Source organism: Bos grunniens, chromosome 6 (assembly GCF_055505025.1).
Source record: "Bos grunniens cultivar Pamir isolate PY7600 chromosome 6, Bosgru_T2T1.0, whole genome shotgun sequence".
In the NCBI taxonomy this organism is placed as follows: domain Eukaryota; kingdom Metazoa; phylum Chordata; class Mammalia; order Artiodactyla; family Bovidae; genus Bos; species Bos grunniens.
Window position 1 is genome coordinate 465,910 of NC_141170.1, and position 16,261 is coordinate 482,170.

The 16,261-nt window shown below is 62.5% G+C and overlaps 1 protein-coding gene across 1 annotated transcript; it reads left to right on the forward strand.

Moving 5' to 3' along the window:
- The first annotated feature begins 1,853 nt into the window (after positions 1-1,853).
- On the forward strand, positions 1,854-10,623 carry LOC147370137 (uncharacterized). The gene is made up of 5 exons (XM_086407822.1): positions 1,854-1,962; positions 2,523-2,723; positions 2,797-2,918; positions 2,973-3,503; positions 8,945-10,623. Exons 1-5 carry the CDS (start codon positions 1,854-1,856, stop codon positions 9,092-9,094), a joined length of 1,113 nt encoding a protein of 370 aa, XP_086263948.1. The 3' UTR covers positions 9,095-10,623.
- Positions 10,624-16,261: the final 5,638 nt, after the last annotated feature.

The window sequence follows — 16,261 nt, forward strand, 5'->3', positions numbered from 1 at the left end:
GGAGCTCTCTGGGTCCCCGACCCCTGCCTCCTGCCCTCGCCCTCTTCCGTCTCGTGGCGGGGACAGGGGTCTGCCGCCTCCAGGAGGACTGCAGTGTGGCCGAGAAGAGCGTGTAGTGGTCAGCAGCCGTGGCCTGGCCTGCCTCTGACCTCTGATGTGGGCTGGGACAGTGGGGGTCTGGGGTCACCACCGTATCCCCTTCCAGCCCTGGGCTGCAGGCCCCACCTTAACCCTCACCCTGCTCTCTGTCGCCTGGCAGCACCCCAGGCTGACCTCCCACCCAGCGCACATGAGCTGTCTTCTCAGGCAGCAGACCTTCCCATCTTGAGGCCCCAGGCAGCTCCCTGCCACTCTGACCCTCAGTCTCCTTCTCTGTGGCAGGGATGAGAGACCCCAGCCAGCAGGAGCCCCTGTTACTGCGTGGGTAGGAGGTTAGCGCAGGCCCGGGACCAGAGCACACGGAGTGGACCCGCCTGGACCGGGGCCCGGGGCGGGGCGGGGTGGGCTGGGGTGGCACCGGACTCCACAGAAGCAAATTCCTTCTTCCTTCACTTTTTCCTCTTTTTTTTTTTTTCCACGTTCTTCCAAAAGCCGTCCTCTGCTGTTCATTCCTGGAGCCCCTCCAAGACCATCGGCTCCAGCTCCACTCGTGGCCACAAAGCTCCTTTGATGGCAGAGGCGGGAGCTAAACCAGCAGTGGGGGAGGGGGCTGCGGGCCCGGCGCGGCCTCAGGGTGTCTTCAGGGGGCAGGGCTGGGCCGGGGTGGGGGTGGGGACCCAGCAGGGACCCCAGCCCCGGGCTCAGCCTTGTTCCTGGCTGGGAGGATGGTGGCCCCTGAGCCCAGCAGCCGCGGTTGAGGCGCCCTGGCTGTTCTCGGGGCGGCTGTGGGGGCCTTCGTGTCCACCTGGGTCTGCCGAGGGCGGGTGCCAGCCTGCTGGGAGGTCCGCGGCCACAGGACCCTGTGCCTGGCTGACGGATGGAATGGCGTTTGCCTTGGATTGTCTGTCCTCTGCCAGTGTCTCCACCCACGGTCTGCGGGGCCCAGACGGGCACACAGCAGCACTCACTGAATGTGTGGAGAGAGGGGCTGTTGGCAGCAGAATGTCAGGGTGTGGTTCTTCTCCTTTCTGCCCTCTTGGAAACCGAGAGGCCTGGCCCCCCTTTTTGCCCCCCAGAAGCCAGCTCGGAGTGTTGGGCACCCTCAGTTGCCAGGGAGGCCTGGATGGGCCGCAGGGTGATGGGGAGTCACGGGCATCACAGGGCAAGGGGGTGCCGGGCTGGCCTGGGGCTGGACAGCCGCATGCCATGGGCTGGTGATGGCAAGAGTCTGCACAGGAGGAGGCGCAGGGCAGGCACGGAGCTGCCTGGCTGCTGCCTCGGGGCTTCGGGCGGCCAGGGCGGGGAGGGTGGCAGGCCAGCTGGGTCCGGGACAGGCTGCCGGCTCCCGGGCTCCTGGGCCTGCAGCTGGTACCCGAGGCTGTCCGTGCACTGAGCCCTCGCAGCTTGGCCAGAGGACTCTCGCTTGGCTACAAACACAAACATCACCCCCGGGCCCCGCGGGGGCAGCGGCCGGGTGGGGAGCAGGCCCAGAACGAGGCACAATCCACCCTTTGTTCCCGAGGCCGCCCGGAGCCTGCGGGCCAAGAGGAAATGAGGCCGCGCCAGCCAGCAGCCCTCACGGCCAGGCCCCATGGACACCGGGCTGGGCCCGCAGAGGAGTGGAGGGGCCCTGGGGAGGGGCCTGGGGAGGGCGCTGGCAGGGCTGAGCGGTGTGGACAGAGAGCCCGCACCCCCACCCTGCACGCCCACCAGAGAGGCCTGCCCTGCGCCCTGTGGAGGGCCATGGCCGGAGCATGTGTCCTGGAAAGGCCCTGCTCCGGGCTGAGGCTGGCCCGCTGGAGGCCTCCTTCCCCGCCAAAGGCCGCAGACAGGCGCTGGGTCTCTCCTGGCTGAGGGTGGACAGTGGGAGGCACGGCCTGACTGGCCAGGGGCTGGCCCACGCCCCACCCCACCCCTCACCGCTTCCCAGAGCCCCCTGGACAGGACCGAGGGGACAGGGTCTGCAGTCCATCCCTGAAGCATTCGAGCTCTCCCTTCCCCCTGAGTGAGGCGGGCCTTGGGCTTAGAGTCCTGTCCCAGGCGGCCTGGGGCCCCTGATGGGAGCGTGTGCACACTTGTGCGTACTCTGTGTGCACACGTGCAACTCTGCATGTGGGTGTGTGGGGCTTGGGGGCGCTCCCTCACATTTCCCTTCATCCACACACCCTTCCGAGAGGCCTCCTGGAGTCCTCGTTTGTGAGACTCCCTGGTGGGGGCGTCCCCTGGGGTCTCCAGCCAGGCCTGCAGCAGCGGGCCCCAGGCTGCCCCGTGTCTCTAACTCCGGAGCATTTCAGCCCCGCCTTAGCCTGTGCTGAGGCTGAAATGGGACCCAAGTCCCCCTTGTCTCTGAGATCTGCGTCTCCCCTGGGGAGGGCTGACTCCACCAGCCAGGCACCTAGCAGGGCCCACTTTCGTCCTCGCAGGCAGCGATCCCACCAGGCCCGACCCCACGGCGGGGGCGGCCTGGGGTCCCACCGGAGTGCCGGGCAGGAGCTCAAGGGGTGACGTGCCTGCCTCAACTCAGGTCTGGGTGCTGGACCCTTGGGGTCCTCGCAGAGAGAGGGGGCCGTGGGGCAGGGGCTGTTGCCGTATCCCTGAGGCCCAGGCTCAGCCCGGCGGCCAGGGTGGGTCTGGGGGGTTCTCCTTCCCCCGACACCAGGCCCGCGTCCACTCCCGGGGTGCCGTCTGGGTCCCCAGCAGGGACGGAGCAACGGTGGAGGCCCCGCTCGGACTGGGGTCCTCGGGGGCGGAGGGCGGGGGGCGGGGCTCTGAGGCCTGGGCGTCTGGCCCCGCCCTGCGACGTACACGTGCGCACGCCCGTGCGTGACGACCACGCCGCCGGCGCTCTCGAGGGGCTGCGCGGACCCGCCTAGACCGCGAGTTGGGGGCCCTTCCTGGGGGTGGGTGGAGCCCGGCCCGAGGCTCGTGCCTTCCCGCAGCTCCGGGGAGCTTTGCCGTGTCCCAGCCCCAGCCCAGACCCCGGCTGCAGCAAACACCGGTGGACCGTGCTGCCCCCCAGCCCGGAGGATGCGGTTCTCCTGGGGCAGAGATGGGGCCGGGCCCGTGAAGCCGGGTCCCCAGTAGGCCTGGCCTCCGGCAGCTTCCTGCCCCAGTGTGGCCCCCGCTCGCCTCGACTGGGAGACGACCACAGCGTGGGGTCCCCGGCCGCCCCTCGCATCCGCCAGGGCCTCCCAGAGCGACACCCGCTCTGGCTACCGGGAATGCAGGGGAAACGCACACTCAGGACTAAGGAGTGTGGCCCCCACTTTAGAGGAGGAACTGCCCATACCACTTTCCCCAGAGTCCACGAGACGGTTGCCCAGCTGTGCCGGCCTGCTGCCCAGGCCCCTGCCACCCCCAAGCCCACCCACAGCCCCCTGGGCCTGGAGGGGACCTCAGTTCAGGTAAGGAGCCTGCAGGTCCCACGGTGCCCCAGGGCCCACCCCCGCAGGGGGCTGAGGGTGGTTTGTTGTTCTTCCTGGGAAGAGGTTGGGGCGGGAGGGGCCTGCCTCTGCCCACCAGCTGCCCTGGAACCAGGGGCCCGCAGGCGGCACACGGGTGTGTCCAGCCCGTGGGGGTCTGTCCTCCAGGGCGTGTCTGTGTCAGGGGCCTGGGGCTCAGGGCCCAGGGCAGGTGGCAGCAGGCATCCCTGGGGGGTGGGGTGATGGTGGTTCGTGGCCCCCACCCCTTTCCTCAGGTCCAGGTACCTAGAGAGCATGGTGGGGGGCGGGCAATAGGTCTGGAGTCCCAGGCTGTGGGAGGACCTCCCCTGGGTGTCGGGGGCTCCGCCCCGTGGCGGCCCCATAGCACCTGCCTTCGGGCCGGGTGGCCATAACGACCATCCTGCGTTTCCGTGGCTCAAGCCGACGCAGGTGGGGACGGCCGTTCCTCCAAGGAGGACAGGTGGGTGCAGGTGGGCCCAGCCTGGGGTGCCGGAGGGCCATGGGAACTTGAGGGCAGCAGGCTCCAGGGCCTGGCTGTGGGGGTCAGGTGCCCGCGGTCAGCCTCGCGCTCCCAGGCCGCCTGGGTGAGAACCGTCCGACACCTCCTGGGGTCTGAGCTGGGAGGGCAGGGGGACTGGCTGCGGGGCTTCAGGGCCCCCTCCTGGCCCCGCGCCCACTGACCTGGTGGGCAGCCCTGCCTCCCTCCCAAGCTGGGCTCCTGGCCGGTCAGGAGGCCAGGCGCGGTAGCAGGACCCCCGCGGCAGGGCGGTGGACCGGCCTGGGGTGGCCCCTTAGCGGGCACCGGCCTCAGAAGCCGACGGCGTGAGCGGGAAGGTTCTGGGCTCACGTTACAATTTCCAGTGGAAAAACAGCCCCGTTTTGAATGCTGGCTCCAAGCTTTTAAAAAATTATAAATATATCCAGTTTCCTCACGTGCGCTCAGCTGGTGATGGCTGAGGCCCAGAGTGACCAGTGGAGGGCCCATTGGCAGGGCTGACCTGCAGCTCTGGGGAGACACCCCCTCGGCCTGGCCAAGGGGCCCTGGGGTGCAGGCCCATCCTGGAAAGCGGGGAGGCTGAGGCTGCGGTGGCCAGAGTTGCAGGGACGTCAGGAAGGGCCCCTCTGTCCTGCGGGGTTGTCCTCTGCTCAGGCCTTTGACGACTGCACCTGACCCCAGGTTGAGGGGCGGGAGCTCTGGGGGCCGCCGGCTCCCAGGGCCTCAGGGTGCAGGGCGGTGGGGCTGTTCCGGGACTCAGGACTCTGTTGCCTGCCATGGCCATCGTCGGTGTGGAGGGGGCTGGGCTGGGTGCGCGCACACATGTCTGTACTCCCGTAAGTGTGTGCGTGGTGTGAGTCTGGGCATGTCTGCAGCTGCCCCCACACTCGGGTCAAGCCTGGACTTGGGCACAACAGGGTGAGCAGGTCTTCCGGGAGGGTGCAGAGGTCCTGGACTGCCTCTCTCTGCTGCCCTGGTCCCTGTGTATCCTCCACGCTAGATGTCCCCAAGCCGGGGAGGCGGGCCCTGCCCAGTGGCCTGTTTGCTTCGCAAAGCAGCAAACATCCTCGGTGCCATGTGGCCGCCCGTCCAGAAGTGCCACGGGGTCAGTGGGGACCCTTGCCTCCCCCGGCCACGTTCCTGGGTTCACGGAAGGCTCTTCCTGGTGCTAAAAACATCTGGAATTGCTTCCACGGGCTGGATTCGAGCTTCCTGCAATTGGAAATGGGGCTGTCTCCTTCAGGAGAGGAGGCTGGCGGGTCCGACCTCTCCCCTGCTGGCCGCACTGCCCGAAGGGTGCTCCCAGCTTGGCCGGTGTGGACAGGAAGCCGGCTCGGGTGGAAGTTCTCAGCCTCCAGTGGAGGCTCCTCTGGGCAGGAACTGGAGGTGGACCAGGGAGGCCCATTGCAAGCCTGGCCTTCAGCCCCGGGGAGCCACATGCCCCCGTGACCCTGCAGGAGCGTCTAGGAGCCGTGGTAACCCCAGATCCTCCCTGGAGTGGGGACGAGCGGAGTGGCTGGGGGGCCCAGCACCAGGGCACAAGCCAGGAAACCACAGCTGTGCTTCCTCACTGGGGACATGACGACCTCTGGGTTTACGCAGGAGCTGCAGATTCCAGCTGCACCAAAAAGAAAACAGACTCCTCGGCAAGGACGCGCCTCCCGTGTGGAGACCCGCTCGCTCGAAAGCATCCACCTGGGGTGGTGTGGGGGAAGAGCCCTGAGGTGAAAGATGTGAAAGATGCGGAAGCCGGCTGCGATAGAGGAGGAGACGCCCAGAGGCGTCGGCTCGGGAGAAAGGTCCGGGAGGGCCTGGGCACTGACTGCCGTGGAGGACGTGGAGCGGGGACGGGGAGGGCGTAGCGTGGGGGCCTCTCCTGGGCATCTGCCCGCGCCCACCAGGCTCCCTTCCTGCTGGCCTGACCCTGGAGTCAGAGCCAAGTCACCTGAGGCCAGAAACAGCAGCTGCCCACCCGGTCCACATCCCCAGGACGGTGTACGGAGCCCCAGCCCCGCATCCGTGTGTCCCTCGGTCTGCCCAGCCCTGGCGCCGCCCTAGGGGCTTGGGGACAGCGTCGTGGGTGCCCGGGGTGGGGAGGGGTTCGCCTGACAGGGTCCTGGAGGTGCCAGAATCGGCCAGCAAAGCTGCCAGCTGGGTTCCTGGACACAGTGACCCAGGCCGGTCACTCACATGCAGTGCCTGTGGCCGGAGCGTGTCCCGGGGCCACATCCTGTTGGCCCAGGTGGCTCTGGACACCAGGCGGGGTACCTTACCTGGGCAGGGTGCCGCCCAGCATAGGTGGTGGAGCCGGCCCAGCCCTGAGGCCACAGGGCAGCTCTGCGCCCCCCCCCACGGACCCCGCACCTGGTCCTGTCCTGGCTCCCGACCTGCTGCGCCTCCCGGTCAGCCCACCCCCATGGGGGCGCCAGTCACCCCCATGCTGCTCTGGCTAGCGGCAGGGAGACTCAGCACGCCCATGGCCGGCCAGCCCCTCGCGGAGGCAGGGCAGAGTAGGGAGGTGGGTGGGGCAGCCCTGGCTTCTGGGCCTGGGCCGGGTTGGGGGGCGGGGCTTCTCCACGTCCAGTCCGGCTGCCTGGCCTGGCCTGCAGGCGCTGCTGCGCTCCCTGGTGGCAAGGCCACAGCTCTGGGGTCCTCTGCCGGATAAAACACGTCTTTCTGAAAACGGGTTGTGACCCGTTATGGGACTCTTCCTGCCCCTGCTGTGCTTCCGCGGCTGCACCTGGATCCTCTTCTGGGGGCCAGGTGCTTCCACGCGTCAGCGGGAGTGCTGGCCAGGGGAGGCACTGGGCAGGTTGCGGGTGCCAGACCCCAAGTGCACGGGCGCCCTCTGCCAGGCCCCCGAGCAGTGCTGGTGCTGACTCTGCCATGGAAGGTGCTCAAGGGGAGTGAGGCTGAGCTGCCGCGTGGCCCTGGGCTGGGGGGCCGTACCGCCAGCCACCTGCAGCCAGAGGGCCGTGGACTGGTCCCCATCCTCCCTGAGGCCCGAGGGGTCCCGAGACCACCACCCTGATGAGTCTCAGCTGTTCTCTGCTCTAGACAGCGCCTGAGCCGCCAAATCCAACTCGAGTCCCGCGGCATGAGCGCTGGTATGGCTGCCCAGTGCGTCCCTGCTGAGCGCGTCTGCAGGTCCTCGGGTCGGGTGGGCTCTTCTGAAAGTGGTTTTCCTGACAGAGAGGACGATGGTGGGAGAGAGGAGGGCTTTGCCCTCTGTGCCCCGTCCCGCCGCAGCCTTGCGGGAGTGCACTGCCTCTGGGGTCTGCCAGCCCCATCCAGCCCCTTCCAGTCGCCTGTGCCCACCTGGAGCACACTGGGCTTGTGGCTGCTGGCCCTGCCCAGCTCCTGGGAGCAGCTGTGCCTGCCTGTGCTGAAGGCCTGGGCCGTGAGTCCAGCGGGCACAGAGGTGACCACTAGTGACTCTGGGCCCTCAGCTGCCCTCCTGACTTGCATATCTGTGGTCCGTGCTCATCTCTGGGGCACCTCTCGTGGGACCCAGTGCTCTAGACGACACAGGAGCCACAGTCCCCCAGCCTCTGGGCCTGTGGCTGCCAACCTGGCCCAGAAGCCATGGGCGGGGATGGCGCTGGGCTGGAGGGCGTTTTCCTCAGCAGGAGCATGTCCTGTGTGAGAACTCACAGGCACCCGCCATGGGGCAGGAGCAGGGCACCAGGAATGAAAGTTGCTGAGCACCTGGTTGCTGTGTCTAGAGAAATAAATTCGGTAACAAACAAGGTTTTGAGGCACAGAGTGAAAAGCCCTGGGAGGGGCCGGGGCAAACGTGTTGTTGGCCTGAGTCCAGCTGGTCCCCTTGTGTCCTGAGCGTGGCTGCACTGGGGTGCATGGTCACTCAGCATGGCTGCCTGCCCCTGGACACTGCCAGCCACCAGATGCTGGGTTGGGCCCTGGCTCCAGAGCCAGCTAGGGCAGGCACCGAGCGTGGTCGAACGGTCACCCTGGGGGTCCCTGGCCCCTCCTCGGGGCTGGCCGTCCGCCTCCCTAGCCCCACTGCCCATTGTCCCCTCCCTGGACCTCTGGGATCGGGGGCCACGGGGGTGGGACCCTGAGACCATGGGCAGCTGAGGCACCGAGGGCTCCTATGGCCCCTCCAGACAGGCGCAGGCCTTGCTCCCCTGGCCAGCAGCCTTCCCTCCCACTTACGAAGGTGTCCCCAGAAGCAGGTATGTGACTGCACTCCACACGCACAGCCTAGGGCCCCACTGTGCATGTCGGTGTAAGTTACATGGAGCCTTTCAAACTGTGAAAACATTGCTGTGTGTCAGCATCTTGAAGTAAATTTTGGCGTGCCTTCAGTTTATTATGGTAAACTCTACACTGGAAGGATGGATGCTGAAGCTGAAACTCCAAAACTTTGGCCACCTGATGCAAAGAACTGACTCATGGGAAAAGACCCCAATGCTGGGAAAGATTGAAGGCGGGAGGAGAAGGGGCAACAGAGGATGAGATGGTTGGATGGCATCACCGACTCGATGGACGTGAGTTTGAGTAAACTCCGGGAGTTGGTGATGGACAGGGAGGCCTGGCGTGCTGCAGTCCGTGGTGTTGCAAGGAGTTGGACATGACTTAGGGACTAAACTGAACTGAACTGAAGCTCTACATTTCAGAAAATGTACTGCTGTAACCATTTTAAAGCGTGCAGGCCCGAGGCCTCCATCATGTCTCCAGTTCTGGGACGCTTTCTGCACCCCAGGCGTAAGCCCGACCAGCAGCTCTGCTGCCCAACCCTGGCCCGGCCCTGCAGGGTCTTAGCGTGTGCCTGCTGTGTCTGCACGACACCCGCACCAGCTTCACGGTTGCGGTGGGTGAAGACGTGTGCTCAGTGTTTTGCTCGCTCTCTGTTCTGAATCACCGCTTTCTGTGTCTGCCCTAGGTGGGTCAGCTGGTGACATGTGCACTCGCTCTGCTTTGCTGTGTGCAGTGCCCGCCCCACACCATCCCGTGTGCCTGTCTGCACCAGGTGTCAGGAGGACCCCCAGCAGAGAGCGTATTACTGCAAGGCAGTGGCATCCCTGGAAGGTGAAGAGGCAGAGGGAGCCATGTAGAGCATGGATATGTGTCCACGTGGAACTTGTGTGTCCATGCAGAGCTTGTGTCCACGTGGAGCTCATCACCAGCTGGTGTGCCAGCCCTTGGTGCCTGGAAGCACGTGAGTGGTCCTCTCTCTGGACACCTGCACCGGCCACAAGAAAACGTCAGACGAAACTAGAATGAGAACCACTCTGCGTGAAAGACAGGCCTGGGCAAACGTGTGCATGTGCAGACATGCAGGTGCATGCACAGATGTGTGTGCAGACATGTATGTGCGTGTGCAGACGCATGTGCATGCACAGATGTGCGTGTGCAGACATGCATGTGTGTCCACAGACGTGTGTGCATGTGCAGACGCATGTGCATGCACAGATGTGCGTGTGCAGACATGCATGTGTGTCCACAAACGTGTGTGCATGTGCAGACGCATGTGCATGCACAGATGTGCGTGTGCAGACATGTATGTGCGTGTGCAGACGCATGTGCATGCACAGATGTGCGTGTGCAGACATGCATGTGTGTCCACAGACGTGTGTGCATGTGCAGACGCATGTGCATGCACAGATGTGCGTGTGCAGACATGCGTGTGTGTCCACAAACGTGTGTGCATGTGCAGACACGCACGCACAGCCGGAGTGATGGAGCAGATGGACCCTGTCCACGCGGAGCGCCCAGGGACAGTGTGGCGAGTCCTCCGCACCCGTCTTACACTGTAGCTTTTCTGTGAGGGCCTGTCCACGTTGGAAGCTGAGCTGAAGCTCAACAGTGGGGCTGAGTAGACCTGGGGTGGTGACTGGCCTGCATCCAGGCGGCTGGTGTCGGGAGCCTGGGGGACGCGTGCTCTCTCTGCAGCGGGGCTGGTGGCTGTGCCTAGATGCACACGAGCCGGGACGGCTGTCCGTCTCAGGCCTCTCCGGGTTTCGGACACTGGCTCATGTAGAAAGCAGTGGGGCCCCGTGTCTCCAGCCAGTGGTCACCCCGGAGGGGGTGGTGGGCCCAACAGGCTGGCTGCCTGCCTTTACCGCCAGACCCTGGGGGTCGGGGGTCCCAAGATGCCAGCTCCCTCCCGCCACGTGTGTCCCGGCTCTGCGGCTCCCTGAACTCCACGTGGGAGCCTGGATTTACCACCGAAGAATTCCAGGAATTTCCTATTAGTCTGAAAAGAAAACCCCTTCAAGACCTCCTTCGTGGCTCTGAGGGGCGTGGAACAGCCCTGTGCTCTCGGAGGGGGCCATGAGTGCGGGGGTCGGCCCTGGGGGTGCCCAGCCTCCTGCCTGCTCCCCTGGGGCCGCCCGGGTTGGGCCGGGGGGCCTGGGGGCTCCTCTCCGGGGTTCACAGCCCCCTGGGCTTCCTGTCTGCCCCGAGGCCTTTGGACGGCTCTGTAAAGCTCCCTGAGGGCTGGCCCGGGCGCCCGGGCTGGCGGCAGTTCACTCTCTGTGCCGGGAAATGGCGCTGCTCGGAACACTCTCTCACTCTGGAAAACACATCCAGCGACTGTAAATTATACGTAACTCGACGCTATTTGTTCATGGAAATTTTATGGCTAAAGTGAGGCTTCTGCCAGCCGTTCTCGGCTTTGTCTCAGACGGGTGATGCCCGGGACGCCTGACAGCAGCGGATCCTGGATCCCGGGGGCCGTGTGGGCGGAGGGGCTGGGACGCCCTCCAGGGGCGGCTCGCGGGGGTGGCAGGAGGGGCAGACGCTGGGCGCCCTCTGAGATCTCCCTGGGAGGGTGTTGCCTCAGAGGCACGTAGTATGCGATGCGCCTGTGAGCAGGAGGGCTGAGAGCAACGCCTGAACACAGAGAGCGGGGACACGAGTGCGTCCCCAGGGGTGTCCCTGGGGGGGTCCCCGCTGTGGGCACGCCGCCCCTCCTGGCCCCGCTCTCTGACCTCCCCTGCTGACCGCTCAGGCCCCTGTGGGCCCTCCTCCCCTCTCGGCACCCCCCCACCAGCCCAACCCACACCAGAACCCCTGAATCCCGCCGTCCTGGGATGCTCCAGACCCCGCACGCCCCCGGGTTGTCTGCTGGCCCTTGCAGGGCACCCCAGCTGCGTCCCCGGGTCAGGGGCTTGAGGACCCTTGTGACCTGCGGGGCTCTCAGCCCGACGCCCCCACCCGCCCAGCCTGTGCACCCTTCTCCAGCCTCGTCCCGGGGGCGCCCCGTTGTGGGCACTGAGGACTGCGTGGCCGTGGTCCGACCGCCATGCTGTGGACGCCCCATGATGAGAGCAGCACAGCGAGTGGGGACGCAGCCCAGGGGAGCCACAGGACAGGCTCCCCACCAGCTGGCCCCAGGAGCCCCGCAGGGCGAGCCCAGGTTTTCACTAAATGCACAGCCAGTGACCTGACCCACTGAGCCAGCTTCTGAGGAAAGGACACTCTGGGAACATGCTGTGTTTCCAGCGTGGGTGAGGCGGCCGAACACGCCTGAGCTGAAGTCAATCCAAATGCCAGAGGGGCCGCCGGAGAGGACACGCCTCCCACCTGCCGTCCTGGGTGCAATGAACAGGTTCAGTTCAGTTAGTCGCTCACTCATGTCTGACTCTGTGACCCCATGGACTGCAGCATGCCAGGCCTCCCTGTCCATCAGCTCCTGGAGCTTGCTCAAACGCAAGTCCGTTGAGTCAGTGATGCCATCCATCCATCTCATCCTCTGTCGTCCCCTTTTCCTCCCGCCTTCAATCTTTCCCAGCATCAGGGTCTATTCCAGTGAGTCAGCTCTTCGCATCAGGTGGCCAAAGAATTGGAATTTCAGCTTCAACATCAGTCTTTCCAATGAACATTCAGGACTCATTTCCTTTGGGATGGGCTGATTGGATCTCCTTGCAGTCCAATGGACTCAAGAGTGTTCTCCAACACCACAGTTCAAAAGCATCAATTCTTCGGTACTCAGCTTTCTTTATAGTCCAACGCTCACATCTGTACATGACTACAGGAAAGATCGGAGAAGGCAATGGCACCCCACTCCAGTACTCTTGCTTAGAAAATCCCATGGATGGAGGAGCCTCGTAGGTTGCAGTCCATGGGGTCGCTAAGAGTCGGACACGACTGAGCGACTTCACTTTCATGCATTGGAGAAGGAAATGGCAACCCACTCCAGTGTTCTTGCCTGGAGAATCCCAGGGACAGGGCAGCCTGGTGGGCTGCCGTCTATGGGATTGCACAGAGTTGGACACGACTGAAGTGACTTAGCATAGCATAGCATACAGGAAAGATATAAACATCTGAATGCAGAGTTCCAAAGAATAGCAAGAAGAGATAAGAAAGCCTTCTTCAGCGATCAGTGCAAAGAAATAGAGGAAAACAACAGAATGGGACAGACTAGAGATCTCTTCAAGAAAATCAGAGATACCAAAGGAACATTTCATGCAAAGATGGGCTCGATAAAGGACAGAAATGGTAGGGACCTAACAGAAGCGGAAGATATTAAGAAGAGATGGCAAGAATACACAGAAGAACTGTAGAGAAAAGATCTTCACGACCCAGATAATCACGATGGCGTGATCACTGACCTAGAGCCAGACATCCTGGAATGTGAAGTCAAGTGGGCCTTAAGAAGCATCACTACGAACAAAGCTAGTGGAGTTAATAGAATTCAAGTTGAGCTATTCCAAATCCTGAAAGATGATGCTATGAAAGTGCTGCACTCAATATGCCAGCAAATTTGGAAAACTCAGCAGTGGCCACAGGACTGGAAAAGGTCAGTTTTCATTCCAATCCCAAAGGCAATGCCAGAGAATGCTCAAACTACCGCACAATTGCACTCATCTCACACGCTAGTAAAGTAATGCTTAAAATTCTCCAAGCCAGGCTTCAGCAATATGTGAACTGTGAACTTCCTCATGTTCAAGCTGGTTTTAGAAAAGGCAGAGGAACCAGAGATCAAATTGCCAACATCTGCTGGAACATGGAAAAAGCAAGAGAGTTCCAGAAAAACATCTATTTCTGCTTTATTGACTATGCCAAAGCCTTTGACTGTGTGGATCACAATAAACTCTGGAAAATTCTGAAAGAGATGGGAATACCAGACCACCTGATCTGCCTCTTGAGAAATTTGTATGCAGGTCAGGAAGCAACAGTTAGAACTGGACATGGAACAACAGACTGGTTCCAAATAGGAAAAGAAATACGTCAAGCCTGTATATTGTCACCCTGTTTATTTAACTTCTATGCAGAGTACATCATGAGAAACGCTGGACTGGAAGAAACACAAGCTGGAATCAAGATTGCCGGGAGAAAATCAATAACCTCGGATATGCAGATGACACCACCCTTATGGCAGAAAGTGAAGAGGAACTAAAAAGCCTCTTGATGAAAGTGAAAGAGGAGAGTGAAAAACTTGGCTTAAAGCTCAACATTCAGAAAACGTAGATCATGGCATCCAGTCCCATCACTTCATGGGAAATAGATGGGGAAACAGGGGAAACAGTGTCAGACTTTATTTTTTTGGGCTCCAAAATCACTACAGATGGTGACTGCAGCCATGAAATTAAAAGACGCTTACTCCTTGGAAGGAAAGTTATGACCAACCTAGATAGCATATTCAAAAGCAGAAACATTACTTTGCCAACAAAGGTTTATCTAGTCAAGGCTATGGTTTTTCCAGTCGTCATGTATGGATGTGAGAGTTGGACTGTGAAGAAGGCTGAGCGCCAAAGAATTGATGCTTTTGAACTGTGGTGTTGGAGAAGACTCTTGAGAGTCCTTTGGACTGCAAGGAGATCCAACCAGTCCGTTCTGAAGGAGATCAGCCCTGGGATTTCTTTGGAAGGAATGATGCTAAAGCTGAAACTCCAGTACTTTGGCCACCTCATGCGAAGAGTTGACTCATTGGAAAAGACTCTGATGCTGGAAGGGATTGGGGGCAGGAGGAGAAGGGGACGACAGAGGATGAGATGACTGGATGGCATCACTGACTTGATGGACATGAGTCTGAGTGAACTCTGGGAGTTGGTGATGGACAGGGAGGCCTGGCGTGCTGCGATTCACGGCGTCGCAAAGAGTCGGACATGACTGAGCGACTGATCTGATCTGACAGGAAAAACCATAGGTTTGACTAGACGGCCCTTTGTTGGCAAAGGAGCGTGTGCATAGGCCTTATCTTGGAGTCAGAAGATGAGAAAGAAGGTAGTCACCACAGCAGAAACACCGTCGGAGGCTGGCCGAGCATCCCCAGCCTGCTCCGTGGTCCTCTCTCTGCAGACCCAGCCTGGGGCACGGCTACGTCGCCGGCCTATCTTGTGGCTTGCCTTGCTTTCTTGCCTGAAGCTCTCGCAGGCTCCCTGCAGCCTGGAGGCGGCCCCCTTTCCTGGAAACGGGACCCACGTGGCGGGAGGTGACCCAGGAGGATGTAGTCTGAGCGGCCTGCTCACCCTGGACGGTTCCACTCGCTGGGAAGAGCAGCATTATTAACAGCAAGCTTCTCGAAGGAAAAGGGCAGTGACCAGCGGAGGCTCACTCTTCACTCTTCCCGAGCTGTCTCATGGCCGGGGCTCCGCCCGTTGTCCGGCCTGTCTGAGCCCCTCCCCACAGGCCTGCGCGGTGCTGGCGTCTCCTGCCCCCGCGTGTTCATTTCAGTCTCACATCTTTCCTTAAAATGCAGATTTCCTTTAAAACTCACGAGCAGACACGCTTAACTCCCCTGGCCCTCGAAGGAGGGTTTGTGTGACACACAGTCTTGTCCACACCAGGCCCTGCTGGGTTGGCCAAGCTCAGGCCCCACGCCAGACCCCCCCCCCCCCCGCCCCCAAGGCCCGACTGCATGGAGGCTGCAGGAATGGAACGACCTTCGGGGTAAGATGTGGTCACATGTTTCCCGGGCTGCAGGTGTCCTCATGTGACACATGGGGTGAGTCGCACCTGACTCCACGTCCAGGGCAGGGTGAGGGCCCCACGTGGGCTGAGAGGGAAGGTCACACCTGACCCCACCTCCAGGGCGGGGTGAGGGCCCCACCTGGGCTGAGTGTGGCTGCCACACCAGGCGGGCCCAGCTCTCCCTGGACATGGCCACCTCTAGGCCACTGGCCACCAGGCAGGACGGCGCAGGCCTGAGCTGCCAGGACACGTGGGGCCCAAAGCAGGCCGAGGCCGTCGGCGCTGTGGCCTGCCCCCTCACGCGGCCCCCCGCCTGCCGGGCGTGGGCTGACGCTGGTGCTGGCGCACCCCTGGACGGGAGGTCTGAACGGGAGCCTGGGGCGCTGGGCTGTGTGTTTTCTTTGTCCACAGCAGCGTGTGCACTACTGTTCGGATTTGTATTCAATTTTGCCTTTCCAATGAAGAGAACTGAAAAAGCAAAGTAGATGTGCTGGGGTTAGCGGTCAGCCAAGCGGAGAAGGCAGGAGGTACAAGCCTGATTAGACGCCCGCGGGACTGAAACTCCAATGTGAAAAACACCAAAGGTAAACAACGCTAAAACGTGGCATCAGGGTTTTTCTTTGAAAAGGGAGACGAGGTGATGGAAGAGGGGAATTGAGAGCTGAGGACGGACGACCAGGCCCCAGACCCACGGAGCCAGGGCTCCACCTGCAGGAAGCCTGGAGGCGGCATCACGAGGGCTCCTCTGCGGCCGCCGAGTCCCCTCTGGTCCTGCCGCCCTCGCCCCTCACCCCTCCTGCCGAGCCGTCCACCCTGGGACCTTCTGGCCTGCACGGCGCCCACATCCCTGTCTGGGGTGTCGTGCTCACCCTGCAGGCGCACACCTAGGCACACCGGCACGGCGCCACCTGTGCCCTCAGGAGCACTTCTGACGCCCGCAGCGTGGAAGCCAGAGCGAAGTGCCCCCTGCCTTGCTCAGCTCCCCAGGGTGGAAGATGGCCTGCGTTTGGCCACGGGCCTGACCCAGATGAGAGGACCTAGGGCTCTGGGGGCAGGTCTCAGCGAACTGTGACGTGAGGACTGTAGTTCTTTCTTTCCAGCCCACCATGTCCCAAGCCACGTGGGGCGAGGAGGGCGCACCTGGCCCACAGGAGGTCACGTGCAAAGCCCACGGCTGGAGACAGATGAGCCGCACATGACAGGGCTCAAGGGCGGGTCCGACCCATGAGGCCACCCTGCCGGCCTCATCCCCACAGCGGCCTGGACCAGCCCACCACCTCCCAGACGCCTGTTGCAGTCCCCAGCAGGGAGGCGGGGGCTGGCTGCCTGTAAGGAGGTTCTA